Source organism: Lissotriton helveticus, chromosome 2_1 (genome assembly GCF_964261635.1).
Source record: "Lissotriton helveticus chromosome 2_1, aLisHel1.1, whole genome shotgun sequence".
Taxonomy (NCBI): Eukaryota; Metazoa; Chordata; class Amphibia; order Caudata; family Salamandridae; genus Lissotriton; species Lissotriton helveticus.
Genome location: NC_136059.1, coordinates 980,400,927 through 980,415,065, shown reverse-complemented (window position 1 = coordinate 980,415,065; position 14,139 = coordinate 980,400,927). Strand labels below are relative to the sequence as shown.

Below are 14,139 nucleotides of genomic sequence, written 5' to 3'. Positions count from 1 at the left end.
ACAATTATATGATTTAATGTTTAAGCACAGAAATAGCATCTTGTTTTCACAAAAATCAAGGTTGTGTTGACCTTGCCAGTGGCTCACTATAACGTTTATCTTTAGAACTAGGGAATCACAGAGCCGCACTAAGCAGAGGGGTGCACTGCCAAACTCCCCCGAGATCTAGGAGATATGCGATATATGATTGCTAAGCTGAGCTATGTGTGTTTAATGGTTTGTCTTCTCTTACATTGCTGTAAAATAAATAAATAAACAGTGTTTTCCTTGTTTTGTGAAAAAAACAACTATTTGTACTTTAAAACATCCCTCACATCAAATCATCTCTAGATCTTCCTAAATATAATTCTGCTGCTATTCGGAAACTGCCTTGGCTTCCGGCCACTAAACAAATCACCTTCAAAGCTTTATGCATTGTCCATAAGGCACTTCACAATACAAGCCGTGAGGGAGTTAAGCAGCTCTTCCAAATATATATACCATCTAGACAGCTGCGTTCTGCTGGAAACAAATCAGCTGGTTACACCCAGGTTTCCAATGGCAAGACGGGGGGGGGGGGGGGGGAGATTTTGCCATTGCCTAAACTTTGGAATACTCTCCCCTACTCCTTCTCTTGCTTGGAAGCTCATCTTCCTTTCCGTGAGACCCTGAAGTCCTGGCTTTTGTCTTGCAATGTCCCTTTTAGGTCAGGTATGATGCTCTTGTCCTCTTCAGTAGACTAATCACATTAGCGCGTTGACGCCTTCGGGCTTTTGTTTGCACTTTATAAATTGCCCAATCAATCAAATCATCTGTAGAGTGATTGTTCCAGTACCAGGCTTAGATGAATGCAAGGTGTTCAAAAGGAACTTATAGCATCAAATGCTTTGACCCATCAGCCTTTAGAATTATTTAACAGAACCTGCCCCAAGGGACCAACCGCCGTCTGGGGTTCCTTCTGCCCTGCGCCTGCGCATTGGAAGTCAAGGACTCCCACCATGCTGAAAGCAGCGGGTGCTTTGAAGTACCTGAGTCAGGAAAAGGCTCAAGCAGTAGATGAGGAGCTCTTCAACGATTACAAGTTTAGTGTGGACCAACTGATGGAGCTGGCAGGTCTCAGCTGTGCCACCGGCATCGCCAAAGCATATCTTGCTACTGCATTCACCAACAACCTGGCAACTGTCCTGGTTATATGTGGCCCTGGAAACAATGGCGGTGATGGCCTGGTCTGTGCCAGACATCTGTAAAAGGTCAAAGGCAATAGAGTGGAAAGTAGTCTTACAGCACCAGGCATGGCCACCTCCATGGCACTACTCTGCTAGTGGGAGACATTGTAAGGCCTCACTTGGTATTTGCCTGATGAAACTAGAAGAAAGGTAGCAAGGCATTAATTGAGTCATACTTGTATGCAAGCGATAGATGAAGCAGACCATTGGAACATTTAACCAACGTGTCATTTGATAGCAGTAACCTGTAATGGAAAAAACTCTGAGGCACCCAATTGAAAACTGATACACACAAAGTAAAAGGCTTATTACAGAAAAAAAATTCTTTTTGCAGCACATCTTCCAAAATTGGGTCACTATGCATGAACCGGCATTACTCCCATTACCTGGGTTGGGAATAGTCATAGGTGTACATACTCTAGCAGTTAAGCTGTGCCAGTAAAGAATTCCAGGCCTGGCTGCCAGAAAGGAGAAAGAGCGTGCCCCTAATCTGGCCCTAAAGACCCGGGGAACTAACACTAGGTTGGCCTTCGAGGATCCCAGAATGTGTTAGTGCTAGTGTTTAAATGACTTTCCTGCCAAGATTATTATATAGGGAAAGATCTCTGCCCTTGATCTTCCCACCAGAGGTGCTCAAGTCCATACAGAGGAAAGGATGGTATTTTATTTGAAATGACTTTCCCCTCGAGTGGCAAAAACCATATTGTATAAATCTCAATATGAAGGTGGTTTGGGAGTTCCCGATATCAACAGATCCATTTTGGCTGCACAATTGGCCTTGGCACACAGTTGGTTTTAACAACACTAAACTAAACCCTGGTGTCCGGTTGAGCAGGAAGTTTGTAAAGTCTCACTGCTGCACTTACTGTGGCAGCCACTGCAAACACACACACTTCAGCTGCACCTACCGAATTCCACACACAAAAACGATATATTACTGGTACAGAATAGTATGTTTGCATCAATAACGACCTGCCACTCTCCAGTGTCCCCCATACTAAGAAACCCTGATTTCCCACCAGGGATGACAGACAATAGATATCAGACTTGGGCAGGAGGAAAAGGCATTTGGGTATGGTGTATGAAGTGGAGAGGATCGCTCAAGTGCAGAGACCAATGCACTAATGATTTCTCCTCCGACGGCACAACATCTATAAACTCATGGAACTGTTACACTGGGCGTGTATGCCTGCATGGGAGGCAGGGAGTTAACCAAAATGGAGACTAGCAGCAAATTCCTCTGTGTTTCAAGTATAAAGAAGCTTCTTATAAATTATGATCTGGTGGTACTGAACGCGTTCGTTTGAGAGCATTGTATGGGTGTTCAAATTCAAATATTCTTTATTCGGCATTTTTAAATAACACCATAAAAGTACAATATAAAAACAAAAATATCAACAAATACCTTTAAAGGACACATCAGAAGGGATTCAGTACTATTAGTTACATAAATTATACATAAAACAAACGTATTCCACTCCAAACTCCTATCCAAATTTTCTTAGTGTTTGCTTAACAGATACCTCTAGTGTCTCTCAATTTAGCTGCCGCTCTTAACCCCTTCCATGCTGGGCCGATTCTGCTCCTGTGCTGAAGATTTCAGCGCGGGTGCGGTCATGACAGCCCCCAGCCGTCATCAGCACACGAGCACTGTAGTGCATGAAAGCTGGGGGCCGTCATCAGCATGGAAGGGGTTAAAAAGTTTATCACACCAAATAGTCAGGGGACCTCGGGCCATTTGTAAAAATACAAGAGCTTCCTTCACGTGTCTAAGATTGGCTTTTTTTAATAAAAGTATTAAAAAGCGACGCCTGGGCATAAGATAAAATGGGCATATCAATACAAAATGAAGGGTATCCTGCGGAGATCGATGATCGCAGCCACATGGACCCTTTGACTCAACTGAGTTCGTAAGACCCACCGGCTCGGCTAAAAGGTGATGTAAAAAGTTGAGCCTAAAACGTGTAAATAAAAACCTATCCTGAACATTATGTATGAGGGCGAGGTAGGGCTCCAAACCTCTGCAGGACCTTATTACGGCATGTGCCTGAACTGACTGTTTGTTTCTATTCTTTACTTCTCGTGCTCTGGCTTTATGTTTGAAAAGCATCTCCTTTACTCTGACCTGATCCCGTTTTGTTATACAGGATGACGTCAGAAAAAGATCCTCACACCCGATGCTTTCCAACCCACCCTTCACATATTTGAGCCAAGGAATAGACAATCCCTTTTCCCTCCCCAGGCCGTCAATTATTATCGGTTTTGTCAGACTGGCTTCTGGGTTGGCCCAAATCTTTAACCAAGCAACGAGAGGCCTGCTCCCCACCCTGTCCTCAAGGTACTCACAACCTAATTCTTCGTGTAGAATCTGAGAAGGAACACACTGGGGTAATCAAATAAAATTCCCAGGTATGAAAATGTCTTTACCTTCGCTAGACTCGCCGTACCTATTTTATAGTTAAAAAAATGTCCCCAGAATTTTGTGCCCCACCTCCATGACATATGATTTAGACAGGTTAGCAGATAAATCTAAGCTGCTCATAGTCTACAAACCCGTCTATCAGCCGCTGCAGTCCAAGCGGTGTGCGAGCCAGCAAGACCGCATCGTCTGCGTAAAGCAAGACGGAAATTGGTCTGCTTCCTATTCTGGGCGAGTCCACTTTTAATCTAGATAAAAACTGTTCTAGGCCAATAATGTATAGGGAAAACAAAAAGGGGGCCAAAATGCACCCCTGCCTAACCCCACTAGTGCACCTGAAGGACTCTGTATTCTCTCCCTCCAGGTTGTACCTCACTTTAGCAGATGTATTACAATGGAGGGCTCTCAGAATCCTAATAAGGCCAATATCTACCCCTAAGTTGGCCCTAAAGACCCGGGGAACTAACACTAGTTTGGCCTTCGAGGATCCCAGATTGTGTTAGTGCTAGTGTTTAAATGACTTTCCTGCCAAGATTATTATATAGTGAAAGATCTCTGCCCTTGATCTTCCCACCAGAGGTGCTCAAGTCCATACAGAGGAAAGGATGGTATTTTATTTGAAATGACTTTCCCCTCGAGTGGCAAAACCCATATTGTATAAATCTCAATATGAGGGTGGTTTGGGAGTTCCCGATATCAACAGATCCATTTTGGCTGCACAATTGGCCTTGGCACACAGTTGGTTTTAACAACACTAAACTAAACCCTGGTGTCCGGTTGAGCAGGAAGTGTGTAAAGTCTCACTGCTGCACTTACTGTGGCAGCCACTGCAAACACACACACTTCAGCTGCACCTACTGAATTCCACACAAAAAAACGATATATTACTGGTACAGAATAGTATGTTTGCATCAATAACGACCTGCCACTCTCCAGTGTCCCCCATACTAAGAAACCCTGATTTCCCACCAGGGATGACAGACAATAGATATCAGACTTGGGCAGGAGGAAAAGGCATTTGGGTATGCTGTATGAAGTGGAGAGGATCGCTCAAGTGCAGAGACCAATGCACTAATGATTTCTCCTCCGACGGCACAACATCTATAAACTCATGGAACTGTTACACTGGGCGTGTATGCCTGCATGGGAGGCAGGGAGTTAACCAAAATGGAGACTACCAGCAAATTCCTCTTTGTTTCAAGTATAAAGAAGCGTCTTATAAAATTATGCTCTGGTGGTACTTAACTTGTTCGTTTGAGAGCATTGTATGGGTGTTCAGAGACTTGCAGGGAAGAGGTATGACTATGTTGGCTTGTACATAAAAATGTGGTGGACATGTGGTCGAGTCCATGGATTCTGGATGCCAGTAGTGCATAAAATTAAGGATATCACTAAAGCATTGCTAATGATGGATCCCCTTGTAGGTCTGCTATTAGAGGTGAACCACGAAGTTATCCACCCCGTCTGGTAAAAGTATAGGCCTGCTTTTATTGTTGACCAGTTTGAAGATGGTCCAGAAATGGAAATCCACACATCTCCCAAATTTGGAATTATAGTGTTCTATGACTTGGAACCTCTTTGCTATGGGAAAATCAAAAGCAATTCTTGGGGATAAAGTAGCACAATTGAACAAATCTGAACCCCTTTCCCATTTATCACATGAGACAAGCCTAAGGGACAGGACCGCATCCTCCAACATGGATTACAGCAGCTAGAATGGATGTAAGCCCAACTCAATTGTCAGATTAAATAGGTTGAGAGGAAAAAGGAAGGCTATGTTACAGTTATCAATATAAAACACCTAATTTATGCACTTATTTTTAGTAATATTTGCTGTCCGTCTTCTTTGGCCTCCTGAAATGGTGAGCAGATTTCTTATTAAGGGAGGAAGTTTTTTTAATAAATGGATTTTGTAAGTCAAGCCCCAATGTAAAATTTTATTTTAGCTTCTAAGGGTAACTAGTGCAGATCATTTAGTGTGTGTGAGTTAAGTGAGTAAATGTGAGAACTCTCAGCTCAGACTGTTGTTGACGTGTAGCCACAGTGAGAGTCAAGAGTATAGTGTAGAGAATTTGCTTTGGAAGAGATGAAATTGTGATTACCTACATTTAGTTCAATGAATGAGGGATACCAATTTCCCTTGTGTCTTGGTAATATAAGATTACTCCCTGTATTTGAACGGTAATGTGTATTCTAATGATTGCACATATTAAACCCTCATCCATCAACATTAACATGTATGCTAAAGTAGCATGTAATGTCACCTGCAACAGAAATGTTCATCTCTTAAGGCATTATACGCAGACCGCTTAATTTTTCATATATTATAGTATGGCATCTTCCTGCCTTAAAACTATGAATACACTCTGAGGTACTTTCAAGGGTTCAAATTCTAAGACCTTAGGAACCATGCAACTAAGTGAACTGCAACCTATGTGTGATATTATTCTTAGGCCCAACTTGAAGTAGAGCGGGTATCTCATATGTGGCTACAGATATCTAAATGAGATGTAAGAACAAGGTCTACCTAAGCCAGGTCAGTGCAGTAAGAATCACCATCAATGAACAATGAGTTCACAGGATAGCTGTGGTATGTGTGCTTGGGGGTAGAATGTGTAGACAAGTATCGCTCATCAACTTACCAAGAGTGCAGTGCACTCCCCTTCGATTGCAGTTGAAGCAGATCTTCTTTTCCTTTTGTGAGCGAAGAAGAATTCAGTATTTCTGCAACTGTGAAGCCTTAATCTTGCGCGAGCCATTTCAACTTACATACACATATGAGCTCTAGTTCCTTCACTTATAGAGCTTTGGTGTACTTGGCTTATCCTTGTAAGTGCTGTGCTAGCATATGTATCTTTCAGTGATGAGCCCAGAGTTGTTGTTTGTGCCCGCTGGGGTTAACAATTGCTGCCTTCTTTCAACAGTTAGGACGCTGTGGTTGTGCACTGTGGTAGTGTTGTCATTCTAATTAATCCGCTCATCACCTTGTTTCCATTGGTGACTGTAGAAAGTGGTTAGGAACTGCCGCATTTGCTTGAATTTAAGATTTATTTTGGGGAGTTGAATGTTAGCCAGTTTTTATGTATCATCAAGTGCCCCACATTCTGAGGGATCCTTCTGTAATAGTCAACTCTGGGATAGATATGCGAAATCCCATTCCCTTTTCACTTCAGTCTTTTGGGTCCTTTTTTGCAAACATCTCTGAAATACCACAGTAACAACCACTAGATCATTCCGCGCCATCTGTGATTCTAACCCTGGAGGGTAGAGCCACTACTGAAGTGGCAAATGTAATTCGGCCTGAGATCAATTGAACACATGAATCTGTCAACTTGGCCATTGTTCTGACAGAGACCAAGACATATGATAAAGTAGAACCGTTTTTTGAATAGCTATGGCATTTTCGGTTTTCAGTCACCTACTGCTCTTTTGTTGACTGGAAATTGTACAGGACCTTTGCATGTTCACAGTGAACACTAAACTGAATACCAAGTTAATTAATTGCCCTACTCTGGTTATTCTTGCATTGATTGAAACTAATTCCTTTTTAACAACTAGTCTTTAAAAATAGAGTAGAAATGCACTATAATTACTGCTAATCATTTTGAAGAAATCGTTGGTGCGGATTTTAGGCTGAATGGCTTACCTTTGAACTGGTTATGTTTTTGGCATAAACATTGTAGTTAAAGGAACTACGTGGGATTCCAGTGCAGAGACATGTTTGAAATGGGATACCTGGTTGGATGAGGTATGCACCCAAGCCAGGTGGGAAACATCACTCTAGTCAGGGTAAGCTAAGTAAACACTAAAAGATAGCCTGTGCTCGCCCTCTGGTAGCTTTGCACAGAGCAGTCGGCTTATCTAAAGAGGTCATGTGTAAGTATTTGTCCAACGCACACCGTAACACAATGTATACACCACAAAAAGACTCCACACAGGTTTATAAAAATAGTTGTCTAAATTATTAGCAAAACATGACCTAAACGATAAAAAACAACACAAATATTTCTCAAGATCTGCACTGTTAAAGAATACTAAGAATCTCTGTGTTCGGCAGTTCTTGAGTATTGACGGGACACTCGTGTGCAAAGCTTTTTGTTTAAAGTAGGCAGAAATGCAAGATTAGAAAACTCTGGATTGCCAAAAGAACACTTGCATTGGATTGGGCATTCATGGTATTGCTGACAGGGTTACACTACCAGGCTAAAACAACAGCAAGTGTTGGAATAGCACGGCCCAGCTACTGAGGCCTGCTGTGAATCTGTACCTGCTCTGGGCGATAACAAGAGAAGGGGGTCTCCTGCATTGGTAGACCCCAGGCGTCTGGGGTGGGGGATGACGTCTCTGCGTTGCTTTGGCAACGCTTCCAATTGGAACATCTGATCCACTTCACCCAGCGTAAGGTGTCTCTCTCGTCTGGAGTCTCCGCTTACCGAATGCAAACGTGGGGGGCACGGAGCACTGGCATCCCAGGTGAATCGCTTTAGAGAAGGGAATCTCGGAGCCGAAGGAGGTTTCAGCTGCAGGACTCAGAGTACCACTGCAGTGGTGATACGGCAAAAAAGTCTTTGATGACCCTGAGCCTTTTAGGAACAGGGGCAAGCCAACAGGCCCTTGGAGAACGCTTGTAGCATAACAAAAGGTAGCAGGCCTGCACATGAAAGCAGGTTGCAGTTCCTCCTGCAGCACAGCACTTAGCAAGCAGCAGGCCAACATAGCAAAGTGACAGTCCCTCCTGACAGCAAAGAAGTCCTTCTGGTAATGTGCAGGTGTAGAGCCAGCAGCATCTGGTTACAAGTCCCACGCAGTGTCTGTTTTCAGGTGGTCAGAGCCCTAGTGCTTGTACCCAAAAGTGCCTTTTATGTAGGGGGTGACCTCAAATGAGTTCTCTGAAGTGCACCAGAATCCCTGTTAGCCCAGTCCTGTCTTCCAGGCTATCGGTGGTGTATTATGAGTACCTTGTGTTTGGGCAGAGCACTACCTATTCAAGTGGAGTATGAGCCCCACCTACTCCTCTCGGCCCAGGAAGACGCATCAGAATACCGATGCAGTTGAGTGGCCTGTGTTGTGGCTGTCTATAGAGGAATGCACAGCCTGTCTAGAGGGGTCACCTAGCCCAACACAGACATGTATTGGAGACAGGCTGACAGACACATAGAGCAGTAACTGTAGAGAAATGTCCACTTTCTAAAAGTGGCATTTCTAAAATAGTAAAGGTAAATCCAACCTCATAAGTTGAATTTATCATTACCATTCGAAACATATGAAACCTCAACAAGTTACTCCTCTCTGATGAGAAATCACCATGTAAAAAGGTATAAGGGAATTCACAATACTAACCTAGGAGAGGGGTAGGCCTCAAAGTAGTGAAAAACGAACTAGACTGCTTGTCACTACCAGGACATGCAAACCACCTCAGTACATATCCTACCTTTTACTTACATATCACCCTGACCTTAGAGCTACCTGGGGCCTAACCTAGGGATGATTTAAATGTAATAAAAGGGGAGTTTATGACTTGTCAAGTAGTTTTAAATGCCAAGTCAAAGTGTCAGTAAGCTGTCCACACAGGCACTGCAGTGGCAGGCCTGAGACAGGTTTAAAATGCTACTCCTGTGGGAGGCACAATCAGTACTGCAGCCTACTAGTAGCATTTAACTTACAGGCTCTGGGTATATGGTATTCCACTTTACAAGGGACTCACAAGTAAATTAAATATGTCAATCTGGTATACACCAATTACACATGTTTAGGGAAGAAGCACATGCACTATTGCACTGAATAACCGTGTTAAAAGTTCTCCAAATCCTAAGACAAACAAAAAGATACAGCAAATCGTGGAGGTAAAAAGCAAAAAGATTGGTGAAAATCACCCTAAGGATGCCAGGTCTAGCACATGTGTAAATAGGTGCCTGTTAAATAAATCATTAATATGAATTCTCCTTTTTCAAAAAGTGAGGATGCTGTGCATATTTGTCATGCTGAAGGTCTGATTGAAAGACTTGTTTTCAGGATAAATCTTCTCTGTGGAGCCTTTGCAAGCCAAGCACACATTTATTCTTACTAAAATATAGTTGTATCTTCATCATTTCATTGGTGTTGCTTTGAGACATACCTGGAAATACGGCTTCACGGACCCCATACATTACACAAATCTAATCTTAGACAATTTCTTTTACTGATAGTTGAACTTTAGATCCTGATACCTTGACTTTCAGCTGTCAAGACTGTTTGGTGGTGTATTGTTGATGGTAATCACCTGCTGGGTGGAGAATTTACACCCGGTTTTCCAAAATAGCCGGTGACTTTGCTACGCAGTTTGATTTGGTTAATATCTGAAGTCTGTTTATTCTTTCTTGCACTGGTCTTTTTGACCGTGCTTGTGTTCAGTTGGTCTAGCTGACGTTTGTAGGATCTTTAAGGTGTATTATCTAAGTCTAAGAGTAATATTAATGCAGGTCGCAAAAAAATTGGTTTTTTTCTCCACACAATGCATGCTCCAAGGGCTGTACATTTTTATTAGTGTTTGTTCCAAACAATCAAACATATTAGGTCACTTATTGCACTTTTATGCTAGGTATTTACATTATAATAGCTGCAATATTTTATTTTAATACCAAATTACACTCTACCTTGTAGCAATCCAAGAATTTATTGTGAAAGTGAGTACACAGGTATTAATCCACATTCTTTACTCTCCTTTACAGGGCACACCGAGGCTTGGCAGGAAAGTGCCTCCCAGCCCAACGCACAGAGGTCCGTTTGACAACTAGCCTCCGACGGGGAGAACCTTTGTTACTAACACCGTCTCTAAGCTGCTAACTGTTACTGTTCTTAGCGACAGATACTGAATGTAAATGTCTTTGTGCCTGAACGTACTCACCAGCAAAACGAAAGCTTGCATGTAAAGTAAATGTACTCTCACCTGGGCTGAAACATTTTGTTGAAGCCGTGATTGGTCCAGCTCATGCAACACCATGGATTCCTTGTTCTGCCACACCATAAAAGCTTCAATGTACCATCTACATTCTAATGCTACGCTGGCAGTGTCTTCTGCGATCACCACAGCAGGGTTGTTCAGCTCCTCAATCCACAACCCCTTTATTAATAAAACCTCCACCGTTTTAAGTGCAACGTTACATTGGTAGCCATAGGCCAGTGTGTGATCACTATTCTCTCAGCATCCAGAGACAATCTTTTAGAAGAACAAATTGCCAACTCCGTCACATCAACAGAGCCTTAGAGGTGGAAGAAAAAAAAAGTGTTGCTTCGACACACAAAAACAGGTGTGGTGTTTTGTGTTTCACTTAAGTAAATTTAAGCCATTGTAGGGCTTTACGATATATCTATTCTGCTAATCTAAATCTATTTTTCTAAATTTAGTAAATTATGTCTCTCCATAGTCCCTTTGCAAAAGTGCCATTGACCAATATGGCATCATTTTTATTTTTATTTAGACTCAAATATTTATATTATCTATAACAATACATTGTTGGCGATAATCCCTTTTCCCTAAATTTCATTCCAAAAATATTTTAAATGATTGCTGCATTTGTTTGATAAAAAAGGGGGGGGGGTCTCCATTTTTATATGCAACATCAGCTCCTTAAAACCTGACTTGATGGGTCGGTGATAAAACATAGGTGACAGGATCTTAGATAGTATTTACACGATAAATGGAAATGTCTCATAATTGGATGTATTGTATAACTTTTATATGAAAGAAAATTGTATCTATATAAAAATTTTAAGTCACAGTATTTTCACATATTGTATATTATTCGCTAGTAATAAAAATACATGAAGAAATTACATGTACAACTGTTACCATATTTTTTATCAATTTGTAATCTATGTACGTCTTCTCTTTTGTTTAATGTTCGCTTCACTGTTAGGGGCGCCATCTGTATATTCATCTCCTTCGACATGTAGCTGTATGTGCATATTTATAGACTATGCGATACGGTGCTCCGTTATTTAGTCAAATGTGTATTTAAGTGTTTGAAGTGCCTTAGACTCTTGCCATATTTTCAAAATAAAGTTTCAACATGTTCTTTTTAAATCCCTATTGTGCTGTGTGCTTATTTGTTAGCTGTGCTCCTGGATTCAGTAGGACAACTTAGCTTCTTAGGTTTGTGGTTTTGATGATGGTTGGTGGGCGTTTGGCCCTGACAGTGTCTGTTCAAGCACTGTTGACGGAATAACCACTCAAGACCGTTTTAGGTGGTTTGCTAGACTGCCTCTCAGTTTTACTGCTTTCATCTACCGTGTCCTGCTTTCCAACCCATTGAAAGAGAATAAGTTATGGCCACCAATTGGTCACAAGTATTATATCAGGCTTTCAGTGAATATTGTCAATTATTTCTTATTAATATACTGCAGCCTTAAGCTATCAGTAATGAAGGTTAAAAAAAAAAAGCCCTCAGGCCGTCATTGGGCATTTCATCTCTTTCAACCGAAACCTGTCTGTCCCAATTCTCTAGGACAGAGCTTTCCAAACTGTGTCCCGACATGACCTGCGAAGTACTCTGGTACGGCTGTGTGCGCGCGCGCCCGGGAAGCTGGGGTGAGGTGACAGAGGGTGACTGATAGAGGGAGGAAGACTGACGGAGGGCGATAGAGGGAGATAGAGTGAGGAAGACTGAGGGAGGGAGACAAAGGGAGGGAGTCTGAGAAAGAGGGAGAGAGGGAGGGCGAGAGGGAGACGGAGACGGAGACGGGGAGGAAGACGGGGAGGGAGACAGAGGGTGACAGGGGGAGGAGGGCAACAGAGGGAGGGAAACACAGAGGGAGGGAGGGAGACAGAGAGAGAGGGAAACCGTGGGAGACAGGGAGAGGGAGGAAGTCTGGGGTAGACAGAGAGAAGGAGACAGAGAGAGGGAGGAGACAGACAGAGGGAGGAGGGCGACAGAGGGATGGAGACAAAGGATACAGAGGGAGACAGATGGAGGGAGACACACAAGAGGCAGACAGCCCGACAGACATAGACAGGCAGAGGGAGGGAGACCGAGGGGGAGAGAGAGGGAGGAAGACAGGGAGAGGGAGATAGAGAGGGGGACAGAGAGAGGGGAGGGAGTCAGGGGAAGACAGAGGGAAGGAGAGGGAGACAGACAGGGAAGGAGGGATACAGAGGTAGACAGATAGACGGACAGAGGGAGACAGACAGACGGAGGAGGGAGACTGACGGAGGAGGGCGACAGAGGGTGCGAGACAGAGGGAGGGAGACAGAGGGGAGAGAGAGAGGGAGACCGAGTGAGTGAGGCACAGAGAGAGCGGGAGAGAGAGAGAGCGAGAAAGATGTGTGTATGCCAGGTCTGGTGGCTCAGTGGACGAAGGCATCCGCTGCAGGGGCCTGTGTTCAACCTCATGGTCTCAAATTTGCTTGAAAATGCACCATTTGCCTACTTTTATTTCAAAATTCTGCCGGGGGCAAACCCCCCTTAAGTGGTTTGGGCTCGCTTGCTCGCTGCACTGCCTTACTGTGTCCCAAAATGATGCATCTCCAAAAAGTGTGTCACCAACATGAAAAGTTTGGAAAGCTGTGCTCTAGGAGATTGCGGGGGTTGGTGTATATGGACAGGGGCTCACCCAGTGTATGCACAGGGTAAAAGTATTTGCCCATGCCCAAACTTTTATATAGGAGCCTGATATCAGGTTGCTGAATATCAAGGCTATCTGTTGATGGGCTCCCCTGCACCACCAACTCAAATTAAGCACTTGGCACACCCAATCACAGCATGCTACAGGCAGGTTGTCAGCCTCTGGTGTGTAGGGTGACCAACCGTCCGTAAATTTCACAGACTGTCTGTAATTAGGACCTCACGTTCGTTGTCCGTGAGGATCCCTTTTACGGACGCCTTTTGTCCGTAATTTTGAGAGGCCCTACCCCCCCTGATGGAGCCACCTCGCACTCCTCCTGGAGTACAAGAGCAGCCCCACCCGTCCACTGTCATTCTGTATGCCGGGTAATTGCCACATACAGCATGACAATGAGGCAGTCTGGGGTGTTAAAAGCATGTGGTGGCCTCCTACTGCCTCAGTGTACAGCAGGGCGTTCTGTCAGATAAAAGGTAAAACGCCCATGCTGCAACGTTAGAGAACAGTACATTTAAAGAAGCCTGTAAAACAAGGTAAAAAGAACGGGTTATCGTTCTTTCACTGTCTCGTCATTTTAGAACTGAAGCATTTTAAATATTATATTCAACAAAGCCATGGTTGCTGCTTTTTAATTTTAAGGAACCAGCAGCCGTTGATAAAGCCAATAGTCCTGGCTTGTGGTTGGTGTAATGATACTTGCTGTATTATATATCTGGATGCAATGACAGAAATAACATAATATCTGAAAGAGACATGTTAGTATTAGATTCCTTACCTTAGAATATCCCCAGGCGTCAGACTGGATCCGGAAACTTTTGCGTAGCAGTACCCTTGCACGTCGGTAGACGTCGTCTGCGGCTCCGCGTCCGTCGTCTGCGTCGTGGGCGCCGTGATGACGTCCTCGGAGTACTTAGACGC

The 14,139-nt window shown here is 43.5% G+C and overlaps 1 protein-coding gene across 7 annotated transcripts in view; it reads left to right on the top strand.

Annotated features, from left to right (window-relative positions):
- KANK1 (KN motif and ankyrin repeat domains 1) overlaps positions 1 to 11,686 on the top strand; it is an 835,542-nt gene extending 823,856 nt beyond the window's left edge. For all 7 annotated transcript variants that reach the window (XM_078675726.1, XM_078675725.1, XM_078675727.1 and 4 more), the window contains one exon: positions 10,332 to 11,686. In XM_078675726.1, the coding sequence (XP_078531852.1) occupies positions 10,332 to 10,397 (66 nt within the window). In that variant the 3' untranslated portion in view covers positions 10,398 to 11,686. The remainder of the gene's footprint in view (positions 1 to 10,331) is intronic.
- The last annotated feature ends 2,453 nt before the right edge of the window (positions 11,687 to 14,139 follow it).